Genomic DNA, 19,029 nt, shown 5'->3' with positions numbered 1-19,029 from the left:
AAACACTTCCAGATTATGCAGTTACATTTTGAAAGACTGGACTAAAACTAGACCAATTTTCTTTTCTCCTATATGCATCAGCAGCTTACTTTTCAATACAAGTATCACGTGGGAATACTAAGATGATACCAACTTAATCTTAAAATAGAGTGTGTTGAAAATGAATAGATCATTAAAGGCTGCTGTAAGAAATCTGTATTTTCTCTCTAAATCTCACTGCTTGTTCTGCTACCACCATCATCCTTTCCACTCCTTTTATTCCACTATCTTCTATCATCTGCCTCTCATCCATATCAGCTAAGAGATTTTCTGCTTATTTTTTGTATAATGAAACATTACTTGGCAAGATCCAAAATTCATTCTGTGAGAATGAAAATGTAGTACTGAAAAAAATCAACATCTTACCTTTGTTTAAATTGATGAATCAGTTTTGATTTAAAATTATGAAATGAGACAAACAAGACCCATAAATTTTACAAAATCAGCTTTGCAGATTTAGTGAGACATTGGTTTTAGTTTTGTGTTAAATAATTTTTAGTAAGTATACCAAAATGAGTAAATTATAAATAAATACATTTTAAAAACTACTGAGATAAGTCTTTTTAATCTAAGTATAGAATTGCTTAAATAAAACTATAACAGTGAAATGAAGCAATGTAGAAATGAAAATCCTGATATTACTAATTATATTAATTTAAGAAAACAAATTGGTTCATTGCATCATCAGCAACTGACTGTAGATTCAATAGTATACTTGTAACAGTTATTTAAGCATGACTGATAAGCATGAGTTACAACAATTAAGGATTTATAAAATGTGTTAACCAATTGTCTTCATCAAGCAATGGCTGAAGTTATTTAAATACAGTACTAAAACTGACAAAAAAAATTAATCACTTGGCATTTTTCTGTGTGTGTTGTTATCTGATCTTGCTTCACACTTAAAAGAAAACTGATTGAAACCTGAAAAGGTATTCAATGAGTTGTAGTTCTGTTCCCATATATTGTAGTTTCAGACTCCCAGACTCCCAGAATCACTTACAGTAGATCTTTCACAGAGTGGTTGAGGTTGGTGGGGGTCTCTGGAGATTGTCTAACCAACCTCACTGCTCAACGCAGGGTGACCTAGAGCCAGTCGCCCAGGACCATGACCAGATGGCCTTTGAGTAACTCCGTGGACAGACACTTCAAAGCCTCTCTGGGAAATGTGGGCCAGTGTACCAACCTCACAGTAAAAAAGTTGGGTTTCTTTACATTTAGATGGTACTTCCTGTATTTCAACCTGTATTTCACTCAACACCACTGAGAACACCATGATTCTATTTTCTTTACTCCCTCTCATTAGGTATTTATACATATTGAGCTCCCTGAGACTTCTCTACTCCAGGCTAAACAGTCCCAGCTCTCTCAGATTCTCCTTATGTGTGAGATACTCCTGTCTCTTGTGGCTCTTCATTGGACTTACTCCAGTTAACCATTGTCTCGTACTGGAGACCCCAGAACAACTGGAGGCAGTACTCCAGACTGGTGTGTCTCACTAAGGCTGAGCAGTAAGATCATCTCCCTCATCCTGCTGGCAACACTCTTCCTAATGCCACACAGGATACTGTTGGCCACCTTTGCTGCAAGCAAACAGTACTGTCTCTTGTACAATGTGTTGTCCAACAGGACCAACAGGACCTTTTCTGTAGACTGCTTTCCGGACAATCAGCCCCCAGCCTGAACTGGTGCATGAGGTTATTCCTCCCCAGTTGCAGGACTTGCTGTTTGCCTTTGTTGAACCTCATGAGATTTCGATTAGCTCATTTTCCAGCCTGTTGAGGTTTCTCTGATGGCAGTAAAACCATCAACCATTCCTCACTGTTTTTGTCATCTGCCAACTTGCTGCGAGTGCACTCTGTCCCATCATTCAAGTCATTAATGAAATTAATCATTAATGACAAACACATTGGCCCCTGGGAAACATCACTATTGGCTTCCAGCTGCACTTTGTGCTTCTAATTACAACCGTCTGATCCTGGCAGTTCAGTTAGCCAGGAATGATTTCTTTTTCATTAATTCATGCTGACTATTCCCAGTCAACTTCTTGTCCTTGATACGGACTGAAACTGGTTCTCCATGACCTTCTCAGGGATCATGGTGAAGGTGACTGTTTTTATCCTTTCAGATCCATCTTCTCATCCCTTTTGAAGATACAAGAGGCTTTTGCTTTCTTTGAGTCCCCAGGAACCTCTCCTGATCACCATGACCTTTCAAAGATAATTGAGAGCCAATGACATCAGCCAGCTCTCTCCACACTTGTGGTTGCATGCTGCCAGGTTCCATGGACTTGTAGATGTCCAGCCTGCTTAAGTGTTCCTAAATTTGATCTTTCACCACTGAGGACAGTTTTCCTAGTTCCATACTTTCCCACCCTGATTTCAGGGACCTGCAACTCCTGAAGTCAGTTTTAAAGACAGAGGCAAAGAAGAAATTGAGTATCTCAGCCTTTTTTGGTGTCATTCACACCAAGTCTTCGGCCCCAGTCAGAAGCAAGCCTGCATTTTCCCTAGTCGTCTTTTTGCTGTTGAAAGACTTGTGGAAGCCTTTCTTGTCGCCCTTCAAATCACTCATCAGATTCAACACAAAATGAGCTTCAGCTTCCGTAACCCGAGCCCTACAAGCTCAGACAGAGCATCTGTATTTATCCTGGGTCACTTGTCCATTTTTCCACCTCTTGTATTCTTCCCCTTTTAGCTTGAGGTTAATGAGGAGCTCTCAATCTCCTATTGCCTTTGCTTGATCTCCTGCACATCAAGATGGAACATTTTTGAGCTTAAAGGGGGTGATCCTTGAAAAATTTATCAGCTCTTTTGAGCCCCTCTTTTCTCCAGGGTCATATTCCCTGGAGCCACTAGTACAGAGCACACACATATTGCCCTCGGTAGAGTTTCTGGCCCCCATTTGTGGAAGCTGCTGCACAAACTTTTGCGTCTGTTGGCTGCCTCTATTACCTGTGCTTAGACCCACCTACCCATGAAACCCCACAGTCTTATTGTTACAGTATGTTTTCTAAGAAGCTGAGTTGGAAAAATTCTAAGCAATGCAGAAGTATTTGCTTTCACCATTAGGCGGTACTTGCACCACAGATTTCAAAAAATTATAATGAGTAACCGTAATAAGATAGTACCCCCCCCCTCAAGCAAATAAATAAATGCATCTTTTACATTACAGTAGACCGTGTCATATATGAAGAATTCAAGAGCAGATTGTGTCATATATGAGAAATTAAATATTCAAGCATTACTGGTACTTGTGATTTGTTCTCAGAGCTTAGAGGCCAGATTTTTATATCACACATATGGATTAAAAGGTATTTCCAAAGGTGTTGCTTTTAGTCTCCCCATCACATAAAATGGAGTGCAGTACATCTCAACTCTGTGCTAAAACCTGTACTGAGCAGTCTACAATAACCATAAATGGCAATATGCCAATCCAAATCTTAAGGGATATATTCTACTAAGATCACAAAGCAAAATATTTTCCAGTAAAACTGATGAAACGACTATTCTCTTTTCTGAATGTTCCAGGTCACTTGTTTTAATAGAAAAAAAATTAAATTCAGTTTAAGTCATCTGTGTTGAAATGTCAGAGTTCCAATCCTATTAGCCCACTGTAGAATTCCTCATCCTTAAAGAGCAAAGGTACTGAACTCTATACACATTTTATGTTTTTCTAAATGGTGCAGCCAATTTCTGCATGGTCTCTTGAGATAAGATTTTTCATCTTTTTGTAGTCAAGATACTGAACAGTGTGTTAGAAGATCAGAGTTCATCTTGATTTCATGAAACAGGTTTTCATGTTCACTCTAAGCATCTTACACTAAAGTGACATCAGAGTACATAATTTTGTTTTCTGTGTTCTATGTCCACCAGATAATAAACATCCATCTAGATTTGCACTCAGAATGTAGATAATGTTTTTATTAAAATATATTACATAGAATGGGCTTTCCCTGGTCTTAAACGAGAAAATAAAAATTTCCAGCTGACACTTGAAGACTTATTGTCAGTAAAACAAAATGCACACAAGAATAATGTCATCTCTTTCAGGACTGTTTGCTGATAGAAGAGAGAAGACACAAAGCCCTCACAGCTTTTTTTCCTGCATCTCATCTTCAACAATTTGACAAAAACAGTTTAAGGCACAAGAAAAGAAGAAGAAATCCTCTTGGACTTAAATGTTCCACATGATACTAGTGCTTTGTTGTTGTTTGCTGAGAAAAGCAGTCATACATCTAAAAAGGGAGGCTTTTATTGTAAGAGACTTATAATAAAAGTAATTTTTAGAAAATAATAATTCTGGCATTGAGGGACTAATTTATCCTATCCATCTTTTGATTAATTACTTTCATTTTCATGACATTCTGAACAGTTTGGTTTTGCTGGTTCACATACAGTTACTGGACAGCTGAGACTAGAAACTTAACTATGAGGATTCCTTTTCCAAAAGGAAACAACTTTTTTTCTTCAGAGGAGATATGTTTTCAGTAATTTAATGAGCAGTTAGGTGCAGTAAGTACAGCGAAAAAAAATTTCCCTGAAAATGATGGAAACCTTAATAGTTCAATGTTTGTTATTTATTCAGTCATACAGAAGTCAGAACCTATTAAAATTTATTTCCTGTAATAAAGATGCTTTTGGGGGAGTATGTATAGTCTTGATTAAAAAGTATCTTAGCTAAATTGCATCTCAACATATTGCTGTTCAACAGTACAATCTGAAACCGGCAGATTCCTAAACTAAAAAAAAAAAACAAAAAACAAAGTACAAAAAAGAAAGGTAATAAGTTGCAGTAGCATGTTAGTTACTATATACTGGGAAGAACAATTTTTCTACCTGGAAAATAATTCTCCTAAGCATTCAGATGTAGAGATTTATGAAAGCAAATAGTGTTATTTTTTAGCTAAATGAGATCTAAAAATGAATATTGTCTAGTGTGCAATGGCAGGCATTTTCCTTTTGATTACCTTCATAAAGCTATGTAGCAAAAAACCTATTATGTCTAATTAGGTGCTGAGATCTGTACAGTTTCAATTATTTATACTTGGAGATTGGAATGGGATTTTTAAATTGCTTTTCTGTGATGTTAGAAAATACTAGAACACTGCTTATCATATTTCTAACTCTACCTTTCCCTATCTGCATGATAGACCTAATTTTGAACAGTGAAATTTTAAAAACTGTCAGTTTTTATAAAACAAAAGGAAATATATACTGACACTTTTGGACATGAAATGGCAAATAAAAAATTATCTATGGTGTTAGCTTTACTGTAGAGACAGAATTTTAACTGGGCAGGATAAATTTGTACTCAACAATTAATTTTTTAAATAAGGATATTACCTTTTAAGAAGAGGGCAGACATATACTGCATATACTGTATCGAGACATTAAAGGTGAGGAGACAAATAAATCAGTGACTTGTTATCCAAGTATTAAACTTGTTTTAATACCCAGACTCCACCATTTTAAACCCTGCATTTATTTAATTTCCAGGTAGCTACAAATTTCTAACAATCTCTTTTCTCACTGACATCTACAGAAACATACTTTGTCAATTTTGTATTAATTTTAGCTAATATTTCTTCTTTTCCTTATTCTGTTCTTGCCCTCTTTAAATCTTAAACTGCTCTTAAACAGCTTTTCTTCCATGCTACTGGTTTCAACGTAAGGAAAAGTAATGATGATAAAGTCCAACTTGTTTTAAATTATGATTTAATTAATTAAACGTTGCAGTTAATTTTCACAGTCATAATAATTGGCTGTGAAATACAAGTATACTTCTTTGGATATTATCTATAAGACTGACATAGGCCAAACTGGGAATTTAGTATGTGATAAAATGGAGATTTAGACCTGACCTACCTTCCTTAGTGAATATTCAGTGACATATTGTTGATAATATTCTTCCTATATTTATTCACAGGCAGGTATCAAGGCTGATTAAAAGAATTGTAAAAATACTCCTGCCCTCTTGGGCCAGAAGATATTATACTGGCATATAAATATAATGGAAATTTGTAGAAGTAAAGATCTGTCTGCTGCCTCTTTATTTACATTCAGTTTTGTAGATGAGACACCACATTCTCAACTCTGCCACACAATTATCCTGAGAACCTGACTCAGAAATTATTATAAGTGTTGCCATTATGACTTGTAGCTCTTTAGTGAATTGGGTCATGGTCTACTACTTACTAAGAGTGCAAAGTACAATGATAAGGTACTTAATAATTCAGAAAAAAACATCCCTGTAATGCTCCCAATGATTAGGCGAAAAATTCAAAGCAAAAATCTAATATACATGCAAATCAATAGTGCAGAGAAAATACTTTGACAGTCTCAGGTCTTCTGTCAACAAACAATGAAAGCTAGAATGACATATTTCCCCTGAGATTTCAACATTAAAAAGTAATAATAATTTAACTACATAGAGGTACATGGTACCAATCGATATCGCACAAATGAAAGATTCTCCAAGTAATCTCTCAACAGCTACTTCTGAATGGGTAAATAATACAGCTACGTCAAAGCATGGCTAAGCCTGTTGAAGAACTAGTCCGCCCTACTTAATGCTTAAGTAGTTATAGGTTGGTGGGTGGTTAGGTGGTTTTGGCTTTATTTTTTAAGGTCTTTTTAGGTTTTTGCTCGGTTGGTTAGTTTGTTTTATGGTTCGTTTGATTGGGTTTTTTATCTGTTGTTGTGCAGAGATATCACTACATAGAGAGGGAGAACACACCTCTCTGGCATAGTACTGCCTTGTGAGATGCTGATGTACTCAGATTCACCATTGCAGAAAAGCAAGACATTTGCAAGATCTTGACTCAAAGAAACTTTTTGGGATGCATGATGTGAGTCCTTCTCCTTGAGCTGTTCCATTTTCCATTTCATATATATAATGCATCAAACTCAAAGGTCTGTTGATTGAAGCTTGATTTGAACAGACATCATGGCAATTGTATAGTATCTAAATATCCAAAACTAAGCTGCATAAATCTGGAAATATGGAATGTCATTGCCTAATGCAGTAGAATTTGGTCGGTATTATACGTGTGTGGTTGTATGAAGGGCTGCACTATTTTCAGGCTGATTATTGGGGTTGATTTATTGTTTGTTTTAAAATAAACAATATGCAATAAGCAAGTCAGATATCATTATGCTCTAACAAACTAATATCTGGAAAAATTTCTTTTATCCAGTGTTCTAGCTCTTGAAACTATAGCAAACATTCTGCAAAAAATATGACTATAACTTTCAAGATTTCTTTTATTTATAAATTGTTAGTGGGCTTATAGCACTTTTTGGGAAAATGAATTAATCATAAATAATTACATGTTTATCATACCAATAGGGCATAAGCTACTATAAGATCAGGTTTTTGGTTCCAATGCCAATTGAATTCTCAATTTACTGACATTTCTTTCTTACAGTTTTCCATCTCCGGCCTCCTGATTATAAGGACACTGCAGTTCATGTTGCCCTCGTATCCACAATGGAATGTCAGATTCTTATGCATTTGTTTATTCACCTTTGTACTTTTTTTCTCTCCTCATAGTGGTTTCTTCTACATACATGACATATATGAAATTCATATTCTTTTGCTATAAAACTTTAAAGAAACAAATGAGCAAAAAAACCCCAAGCAAACAAAAAACCAACAGAACAACCCCCTACTTATTTTTATTTGTCTCTTAATTGAAGACATGAATTTTTCATTTTTTCCTCCTCTGTAGCCCAGAAATGGTGGCAAATAAAAAGAAGGTACTACCCTGCAAGCTAGCAGAGAAAGAAGAAAAAGGATCCCCCTTATTCTCTACATTTCTAGTTTATTTTACAGTCACCATGGATGTAACTGTTAAGGCTGTATCAAGCTTTTATTTATATTCTTATTCCACTTTAATCGTTTCTGCTTTGTCTTGAATGCTTTTTTGGTAGATTGCAAATTCATAGACAAACATGCATTTATTGGGGTTTAAGCACTATCTAAAACACCACCATTGCTTAACTGTCACAGCAAAAATTTTTAAAATAGAAGATGGAAGTTAAACTCTCACTGACTTGAAAGTTATCCTTCAATCTAAGTCAAAGGAGTGGTATCATTCATCATTAGATTTCAGTGTTGAACAAGCAATAATCTATGATTCATAATGTGTTATGAAAAAGGGAAAACTCAACTTACAGAATAATGGGTCTAACTACATTGCAGTATATCTGATCTGCTCTGCTTTTGAATCCTCTTGCCAGAGTTCTCCTGGTCGAAGTGTTTAAAAATGTGTTAGTAGCGTTCATTCTTTAAAGGCTTTGTTTCCAAACAAAGTTTATTTGGCATAAAATTAATCAAGGTGATCACTCTCCATATTTACTTTATAAAATGCATGTTTAATCTATATATTTTTTATTATAATGACCTGTTAATTATAAATTTGTGGCATCAACCTATTTGTTGCCTTTAGTTTCTCCTTTACTTAGTTCAATGTGATCAGGTATTGAAAAAAAAAGGAGATTCAGGAAGCAAATTTTCAGTTAGCAAAGTCTTCTCAATAATCATTGTACCTTGAGAGGCAGGAACTGCTCCCAAGACACAAATTGTTTAATCCTAAACATATGTGTGGGTTTTTTAAGTGGAAATGGGAATATACCACCTCAGTTATTCCGTTCCATTGTACATATTCCTACTTGAGGGGACAAATCCTACCCTAAACTAATAGTTCTCTAAAACTGTAGACAGAGTTTGTCTTAAGCTGTTACACAAGTTAAAAATATTTGATAAAGAAGAATTACTTTTTGAAAACATAAACATTATTTGGAAAGCTTCCTATTAATTTTAAATCATTGAAACAGACAACAATGAAATACTCTTAAAAGTAGCTAAAGTATTTTATAAATTATAATTTAATTATTTTAAAAATGTATAGGCTTAGATTGATTAATGTCTTTATATTTATACATGTATTTTCCTACTGAGATTTACCATGTAGTAAGAACAAAATCAAAGCCAAGAGGAATTAATTACACAGGAGATAATCCTTTGTGACATTTTGTATCAATGAAAACATAAAATTAAATTTACATCAATTTGCACTTCAGTCCTGATTTTCTTTATTAATAGCCACTATCTTCTTCAGTTGACCCATCTCTAAGTAGAGGTCGTGACAAATTGGCACTAAGGATTATACATTTCTCCTAGGGAATGAGTTCTTTAAGCATTTTCCGATAAAGAAATTATTACACTATGTTCCCATGACATGTTGACTTAACACACTTTAATTCTGACTGTTATGGAGGGTGATTAAAATAAAGATAGAAAAAGTGAGAATGCTCTAATGATTAATAAGGACTTGAATGAATATATAATTAGAATTGTCTTAATGAATATTAAAGATTCAGTAAAATTATATACTACCAAGCTATTGATTCTTTTTCTGTTAACAATAGGTTTTCACATTAAGAACTGTAACTGGCATAAACAATCAAAAGATCTTAAGATTTTTCACTACCATTTCATTAACAGTGGTTTCATGACGCAACCCGACCATTTTCAAGTCTGCACATGGAGCTTACAGTTACTTCTGTGGAATATAGAAAATCACAAGAAATAATTATATGAGTGAAAAGATGAAAATTAGGCCTATCCTATTTCCAGAACTTTTTCAGAATTAAGAGAAAATTATTTCCTTTAAAATTCAAGAAAGCTTAAAAATTTGTCTTTGGATAGGCAGAATTTAATTATCCTTATTAGGTAATTCATAGTTGTTGAGGTAAAAAAAATAAGCTCCCCCCAAAAAAACAGCCAACCAAAAATGTCTTGCTGGTTAAGCAATTCACTTTATTTAACTTTATGTAACATTTATTATTATTAAAACTCATAAGACTCATAGCTGCATTTATATTCCCTGTAATATTTATAATTATAATTATATTTAATATTTATAGTCCTTTTAAAGAATCACAACAATAGTTCTGTAAATCTACAGTTCCATGCCTCTATCGCAAATTTCCACTTTGACTGTTGTCAGTGTTTTGGATTCTTGTTTATGTCACTAGCATTTGATTGAAATTTACATCCATAAAAAGTTATTGCTCCTCGTAATTTAGGAAATATTACTGTATTCGATGTCTTGTACTTAAAGTGCAGAGGAGAAAATTTAGATATATAGAAGCATTGACTTTAAGCTTTTGTATTATTTCAAAAAGTCTTCTGTGCAAAGTAAAATTACTAAGAGAAATGAAATATCCAATAAACATTCAAACCTCCCTATTGTTATCAGTTGCAGGAACGTAAGGACTTAACTATACAGTTGTATGTGGAATTCAGCTATCAGTTAAACTTCTTCATGCTTAGACTTTGCATACATTATAACTGCTGACAATGCAAGGAAAGGACCCACAGCTTTTCTACAAGGCACGTAGTTCGGGAAGTAAATGACTACTTCTAATGCAGGTAAACTGGTGTTATTTACTTTCTGGTGAAGCTGAGGGTAGTTTATAACTTCCAAGCTGAAAAAATGCTATTAGTTCTATATAGTGGGCCAAAACATTGATAGTGGTATGAATTATGATGTCCATAGAAAAACAGTCTGCAATCTACTTTACACTAACTAGATATGTATTTGTGTATATATACATACACACAGGAAAACATGATATATAAGATATATACAGACATATATATGTGCATACATATATATACACACGTGTCATGCATACTTGAATTGGTATGCATATATATGCATTTATGTATCATTACTATTTATGGATCAAAAAGAGGGAAATTATGTCTTTGATTTAAAATTTAATAAATAAGAAGTCCTGTCTTATTTTGTTAGCTCCGATTTTACCTATTTCCTTTATTATATAATTTAGCAGCTTTTTGACTGATACTTTGGTTTCTCCACAATCTTTTCCTCCATTAACACTTACTTTTAAGGAATTACTACTTAAAAATTACAGAACTACCAGTGTTTTCTCCCAGCGAATACTTTTTATTTTTCTTCACTCTGCCTCAGGAAAGTAAACTTGTAGGGCAGTAAACATGGAAGTGGAAAATGAAGTTGAGTATAAGAACCAGGGTGGATCATCCTCTTTCAGTGAAACATAGAAATAGAAGTTTGTGCAAATGCGTAATGCTCTTTGACATTTTGGTCATTGCCATCAAAGACATTCTGGGATATTTTATTCTAAAACTCCCTAACTTCCTGTATTTTCTTTCCACTTCTAATTCTTGAACTTAGTCTTTTAGATACTAATTGCTGCACTTACTGATTTCATTGCGATCATATTACAGGCAGGTATCCACTCTATCTAACTTCAGGCACTTTAACTCAGGCCCTTAAGAATACAATTACATTACATAGTTAGCTGGTTCAGAACAACGGTTCAGAGCTATAACTCTGGGACCATTCACTCTGGGTAGAGTGAATTCTATCTACCCTAGGCTTATATGCTGTATAAATAAATCTAAGGCTTTTCCATAAACAACAAATATTTTTATAGTATTTATAGCATTTTCACTCAGATATTCCAGCTGGTAAAATTCTCTCTTCCAGGAGAAGAGGAGGAAAAATATGTAACCTGCATCCTCTCTACACTGAACAGGGGATTGTTAGGTGACTCTGTCCCCTGTTATCCTTCTTCCCATGCTGATCATCTTGCAGATACATGTTTGACTACCAACAGTGAGATCAGTATATCTATAAAGCCAAAATCCAAAGATCAAGTCTAGTCTTAACAAACAATGTAAATCTAGCCTAGAATAGGAACTTAGACACTCTACATAGTTCATGGAAAGGGCAAGACAATTCAGGACACTAACTTGAAAAGACCGCCCTTCTCCCTTAACTATAATGGGAGCCTAATTTTCTCACTGAGACACTTGTTTACTTTGGAAAGACAAGAGCACTGCTCTTTTTTTTTGGTTCCTTCCTCTCTCTCTATTTTTTTAAACCTTGGTTCTACTGCATTTGATATTTAAAGTTTAATTTTAGTCTATCATTGATTCCCTATTTCCTGTCATCCTTCTCCTCCTCTATGTAGCCTATCAAGTCTTATTATGAGGCAATTCTGTAATCACTTTTTCCACTTTGCTGACTTCATAATCCACAGCCTAGTTTTTTCCTTCTTTGATCTTTTAGTCTCTTTCTGCCTTCTCTACATGGGTCTTGATTTGGTCTTTCTGTTTCTCAGGTTTCACCTTCCCCATATTTCATTTGTGCTTCGCACTGCATTTCTGACTTCTTATTACTCTTTTCATTCCGTACTGTTTTATATATAACAGGGATATTAGAATCACTGTTAGTTGAAATAATACTTTGGATCCCACAGTCTACCCTTTCTTTTTTTGTACTTTAGCACCAATTATTCCAGACATTCGCTACCATCGCTTCCACTTATCTTCCATTGACAACATCGAAACTGCCTAACATGACTTCCTACACTCTGTACTTTTACTACAAGACCTGTCAGGTTTTGTTTTCTTCCTTCTCATTTCTACATATATAAATTTCTACACACATAGTTCTACTGAAGATTATATGAAGAAAGAATAAAGTGAATTGTACTGCCTGTTTGTGACTTTAGTTCCAATGAGGTACATCAGAATTTTTTTGCTGATGTCAACAAAAGGCCAAAGGATAGGTGCCTATTTCTAATCTTGTACATAAAATACAATTCAAACTGCTCTAGCTGTTACAGCCCCTACATGGATATATAAGAACACATATTTTAGAAAAAAAATGAAAGAAGATTTCTTACTGTGGATTAATTTCTCATTACAAAGGGCATGTTCTGAAATAACAATTTAGTATAATAACTAGATGATAATAACTAAAATAATTCTAAAATAATATAAATAAAATATTTCTAAGGGGGAAAAGTATTCAAATGAAATAAGCAATTAAATTCTATTAGCTACACTTCTCAGAAAATAACATATCATGACTCTTACATCATGTTGTTTATAAAAAGCTCCAATTTCTGCAAAATTAAAATTCAGAAGTGATTCCACACAACCCCTACAAACCTTCAAGTGGTCAAATGTCTCATGTGTTCTGTTTTTTCTCCTGTAGATAATATACCAGTTTTTCCCCAGTCATAACCTCAACATTCCTGAACAGCTTTACCTAAACTATAAAGTTATTTTTTAAATCTACTGACCAAAAACATCTGTAGAATTATCAGTCCAAAATTATACATATTTTGAACTGATCACAAAAGATTTTCAATCATTACTCCATCTCTCTTGTCACTGAGAAAAGTTTTTTCTCTGTCAAGCATTCCCTAATGTTTTATTAATACTTTCCTGTGTTATAGCTGAAGTTGTTGCATTTTTATCACCTTTGGGAATGGAATTGAAAATAAAGCCAGATTCTGTAAAATTCTGGAACACTGGTAAGAAAGACATTACATGTATTTCTGCAGCATTATAATTAAATTTAAATTTAGGAAAAAATTTCAAATCACAGAGCTATTTAGTATCATGGTGCCATTTGACGTAGATTCCCATCTCTACTTTTTATTGTAAGACATGTAATAGCAAAAGTGCATTCTGCCAGTCATTGTACAAATGCGAATTATGATATGTGTCAAATGGCAGGGGGAGAGGAGGAAGAATTCATTTTGTGAGATATTGATGCAGTAGTACATTAAAGGGCTTGCTGCTGGTTGTAACTCAGAGGAATGGACATGATAACCTACCATGTCTTTTCCATTTCTATTTTTCATGACGTTCTAATGATTCTATCACACCAGGTGATTTTAGCAGCACAGATAATCTACAGTTCAGTTTTCTATACCTTATACTAGTTATATTCTGGTGGGTATATTCTACAGATTTTAAATTCCTTTCTTTGACTCTTTCACTCTGTAGTTAAGAATAAATAAGAAGGATAGTTTTGAAACAGCACAAAATTACTTATGTAATTGAATAAATCAGATCTTTTTTCTACTGTATGTATATGGTATGCATAATAGAAAGACTACTTTTTTTTTTCCAAGTAGACAATGTAACTGTCCTCTGCTTATTTTAAATTATGAAGAAATAAAACCCATGAAAATTATATGTCTTTAAGTAGAGAACAGGGATAAAATGTAACTTGATTAATGCTGACAGGGGTATAGATAATACTATTAACAAAGCAAAACAAAAATTAACTTATCTGAAAACTGCCTGTGGGAAAATATGCCCTCAAAACTATTGCTACAAATACTTGCGAAGTCCATCAGCCCATCACTGACACTGTGTTTATAGCTTTTATTTCCTGTCATACTGAATAAATAAAAATGTATAATGCCTTGGTTAAAATAAATAATACCCTGATTGTTTGATAAAGAAAGATTTCCTTTTTCAAAATCAGTCCATACAAATCCGAATTTTCTTACTAACCTGTGTAAGTTCCAGGGTTTCTTTCCCTGTTCCTCTGCCTTTTCTTAATTGTGGTGGGTTTTGTTGTTTGGTTTTTTTTTTAATTTTTCCCAGTATTACTTTGGTAAATAATAAAAACCTTCTGTATATTCTTAGTGATCTAACAAGAACAATGCAATCAATTATTGCTACTGTTTGGAGTGCTATGATAGCTTGAAAGTACTGAGTTTTCCATTATAAATTACATATCTGAAAAATGTGGTATCTTTTTAAAACATTTTCCTTACCTAAGCCATGCCTATGCGTTGACATTGGTGGTAACACAGTCCAAGCCTTGGTCTTTGGATTGTAACATTCAACAGTGTTTAATGTCTTTAAACCATCCCGGCCTCCAATGACAAACAGCTTGTCATCGATAACAGCAACACCAAACTGAAGCCTCCTGCCATTCATCACTCCAGCCTGGATCCATATATTTGTTCTGAGATCATACTTTTCAATAGTTGTAGCACCTGATGAGACACAGTAAATAGGACAATGTATTAAAACTACACTTACAAAATTGGCTTTTTCTTTTCTTTTTTTTCCTAAAAGTTTCAAAACTTTAATATTATTTTCTGATTATTTCCAACATCTTGACAAATATTCTGTTTCTTTAGATAAAGTAATCCCTGGAATATGTGTGTGTACATATACATGCATATATATTACTATTGTCCCTCCCCAAGAAAAGTGAAAAAAGCCCAACAACTAAATGGCCCCTATAGAATCAAAGCACTGCAAGTTTGAATCACAGTATGCTCTAACTTTATGATCTTTTTTTACAGTTCAGTGGCATAACTATCTAAGATAATTTATCTTGTTACACTTGATTCCAACCTTCCATAAAGTGTGAAAAAAGCCTGTGAAATTACATGGCATTTTCATCAAAGATTAGAACTTGCATTTCAATTTGGGTTCATTTTTTTTTTCTCATTTTAAGTACCCATGTGTAGTTTTTTTCAGACACATTTTTGCTGGAAGTACAAAATGTTGTAGCATCTCAAATAAAATATTTAAAGAATGTTTCCATGGAAAATAGCATGGGAGACAGGACATAAATAGCATAAAATAGACATAAAATAGCAGCTGGGAGACAGGACTGAAAATATGTGAGAAAAACAATCCTGCAAACACCAAGATCAGTGAAGATGGAGGGGAAGGAAGTGCTCCAGGAACCAGAGTAGAAATTCCCCTGCAGTCCATGTTGAGACTATGGTGAGGCAGGCTGTCCCCCTGCAGCCTGTGGAGGTTAACAGTGAAGAAGATATCCACCTGCAGTCCATGGAGGACCCCGCGATGGACCAGGGGGATGCACCTCAAGGCGGCTGTGATCCCATGGGAAGCCTGAACTGGAACAGGTTCCTGGCAGAACCTGTGGACTCATGGAGAGAGGAGCCCACACTGAAGCAGGTTTGGTGGCAGGACTTGGGACCCCCTTAGGGTTTCACGCTGGAGCAGTCTGTTCCTGAAGAACTGCTCATCTAGAAGGGATTCACACTGGAGCAGTTCATGAAGAACTGCAGCACATGGCAAGGAATCAGATTGCATAAGTTTGTCTCCAGTGAGATTGCATAAGACTGTCTCCAGTGAGAGGTACCCCACACTGGACCAGGAAAAGAGTGTGAGGAGTCCTCCGCCTGAAGAAGAAGGAGTGGCAGAGATAATGTGTGATGAACTGACTGTCACCCCCCTTCCCCATCTCCCTGTGCTGCTGGAGAGGAGGAGGTAGAGAATTTGGGAGTGAAATTGAATCTAGGAAGAAAGGAGGGGTGAGGGAAAGGTGTTTTAAGGTTTAGTTTTTATTTCCCATTTCTCACTCTCTGACTTAATTCGTAATAAATTAAATTAATTTTCCTGAGTTGAATCTGTTTTGCCTGTGATGGTAATTCATAGACTCATAGAATCATAGAATGGTTTGGGTTGGAAGGGACCTCAAAGATCATGGAGTCCCAACCCCCCTGCCATGGGCAGGGACACCTCCCACTAGACCAGGTTGCTCAAAGCCCCATCCAGCCTGGCCTTGAACACTTCCAGGGATGGGGCATCCACAACTTCCCTGGGCAACCCATTCCAGTGCCTCAACACCCTCATAGTAAAAAATTTCTTCCTGAGATCTAATCTGAATCCTTTTTCTTCCAATTTAAAACCATTTCCCCTTGTCCTATCATTACACCTCCTGGCAAAGAGTCCCTCCCCAGCTCTTCTATAGGCACCCTTCAGATATTGAAAGGCCGCTATAAGGTCTCCCTGGAGCCTTCTCTTCTCCAGGCTGAACAATCCCAGCTCCCTCAGCCTGTCTTCATAGGAGAGGTGCTCCATCCCTCTGATCATCTTCGTGGCCCTCTGCTGCACCTGTTCCAGCCGGTCCATGTCCTTTCTGTGTTGAGGACTCCAAAGCTGGACACAGTATTCCAGGTGGGGTCTCATGAGTGCAGAGTAGAGGGGCAGAGTCACCTTCCGAGACCTGCTGGCCACACTTCTCCTGATGCAGCCCAGGACACGGTTGGCTCTCTGGGCTGCCAGCGCGCACTGCCGGCTCATGTTGAGCTTCTCATCCATAAGCATCCCCAAGTCCTTCTCCTCAGGGCTGCTCTCCAGCCATTCTCCACTCAACCTGTATTTGTGCCTGGGGTTGCCATGTCCCAGGTGCAGGACCCTGCACTTGGCTTGGTTGAACCTCATGCAATTTGCATGATTGATGAGTGATCTCTCCCTGTCCTTATCTCAACCCTCCAGCGAGGCTTTTATTATGTTTTCTCTCCCCCGCCCAGCTGAGGAGGAGAGTCATAGTGCAGCTTTGGTGGGCACCTGGTGTCCAGCCAGCGTCAACCCACTACATAGAGCAATAAAGGAAGCATTATTAACTGAACTAGATTCCAGTAAATGAAAGAGTAATGCATCCCATTAATTGTAATATGAGTGCAGGAAAGGTTAATTTAAAGCAAAAGCACAAATATTTAAGTAAGTTTAAACTAATCCTTAAGATACTTGACAATTCGTCTGAAATGTAACCAAAGTTTTATCTCTATATACACATAACAGTGCTTCATTTCTGAAGTTTACATATCCCTACAGAAAGATTCAACGTAATTATTAAGCTTTACAACTATTTGGATTATAACGTAAGGTTAGAATTCCATGGGAAATAATTATTTTCAAATTCATTCATTCTTTGGAACAGAAGAGCAATGAACCAAGTGGAAACAAATATCACGAAAACAATACTTTTGTTAATTGAACTAAAAAAGATATAATTCAAATTCAGTTTGTATCTAAGTGTAGCAGAACAGCAATAACATACAAGTCAACTGGATATACTAAATCCCCTGCTAGTTTTATGAAGCCGTAAGATATATGAAGCAATTTTTGCATTTGATTGAGAGAGGAATTTATTTATTTATTTCCCATGAATTTAAAATGGATAACTGTGTCAATGCACTAATCTTTAGGTTAGAAAGAACAAAAATACAGATTATTTGATACAGTTGTTTGGTGGTGCTGGAGGGCATATTATAATGATGCATATTAATAAAGTTACTTTATAATCATTGAATTTTTTTATATGTGGAATCTACTCGTCTTAAAGCTAGAATCGTAGCATATAAATTCTATAATGCTGCCGACTTCCATGGTAAAGGGTACAGTTTAAACTCTTTGTCATTCTAATTTCAGAAAATCTAACATAACAAATGCAGTCTTTGAATTATGCTCAGCTATACATTTTCTAATATTGGTTACGTCTGAGTTCGCCACAATGTTTTATTAAATTACATATTGAGCATCTAATCCAGCTGTTCCTGGAGTGCCTGAATTCTTTTTATCCAGTAAGGTGTCTTGCTAAAGTAATAATAATCATCGTAACAACAGCAACAACAATAATCCAAACCGGTCCTATAAAATGGTCTTTAGTATTGGGAGCATGAATGCAATACATTCCAGATTCCAATGCAGACAAGAACAGAAGACCTCTCAAATTACCATAGTCCTTGGATGTAATCAGCTCATTGATGAAGAAGAGATGACTATATCAGCTAAAATACTATATAGATATCTTGTCAATGGGCAGAAAAAGCATACTTTTAGTATTTTTGGCTGAATTCTACTTCATGAACCCCAGTCAGTTCAGTTCCCAGCACTAGAATGCCCATAGACTCTCCATGGATGCGAAGATCGCAATAAGAAGGTCTATTTGCTGACAGTCGTCCTACAGGAAGAGCCCTAGGCCTAGAATTTTTCATCAGAAATCATTAATTACTGTAGGAGTTTTTAGTATATGTCATCGCTGCATTCAGGCCAGTTGATTCATTTCATATCAGTCTTGCATTCTCCAGGCTTTTTTCAAAAAACACTGAGCCAAGTTAAAAATCTTGTTCCTTGACCTTAGTGATTCTCACCACGGATAGTCAGCCTGCAACTTGTGAATGAGTAAAACTTACCAGAACATCTCAACCAACACAACAGATGCAGCTGCCCACAAAAAAGTCCAACCAGAAAATAGCTGTGTAGAAAACATCTGCAGTCCCTCCCCTGCTCCTGCACTGAAGCAGCTGTGACCTCTACTTTTAGCCCCAACGACAAAATGCAGCAACA

General features: G+C 35.6%; 1 protein-coding gene across 1 annotated transcript in view; it reads right to left on the bottom strand.

Annotated features, from left to right (window-relative positions):
* KLHL1 (kelch like family member 1) overlaps positions 1 to 19,029 on the bottom strand; it is a 185,008-nt gene that overhangs the window by 35,648 nt on the left and 130,331 nt on the right. The window contains exon 6 of the mRNA XM_014966191.1: positions 14,685 to 14,909. Coding sequence (XP_014821677.1) covers positions 14,685 to 14,909 — 225 coding nt within the window. The remainder of the gene's footprint in view (positions 1 to 14,684; positions 14,910 to 19,029) is intronic.

This window comes from Calidris pugnax, unplaced genomic scaffold, assembly GCF_001431845.1.
Source record: "Calidris pugnax isolate Ruff unplaced genomic scaffold, ASM143184v1 scaffold20, whole genome shotgun sequence".
Lineage (NCBI taxonomy): Eukaryota > Metazoa > Chordata > Aves > Charadriiformes > Scolopacidae > Calidris > Calidris pugnax.
The sequence above is the reverse complement of the archived record's forward strand: the minus strand, read 5'-3'. Positions and strand labels throughout refer to the sequence as shown.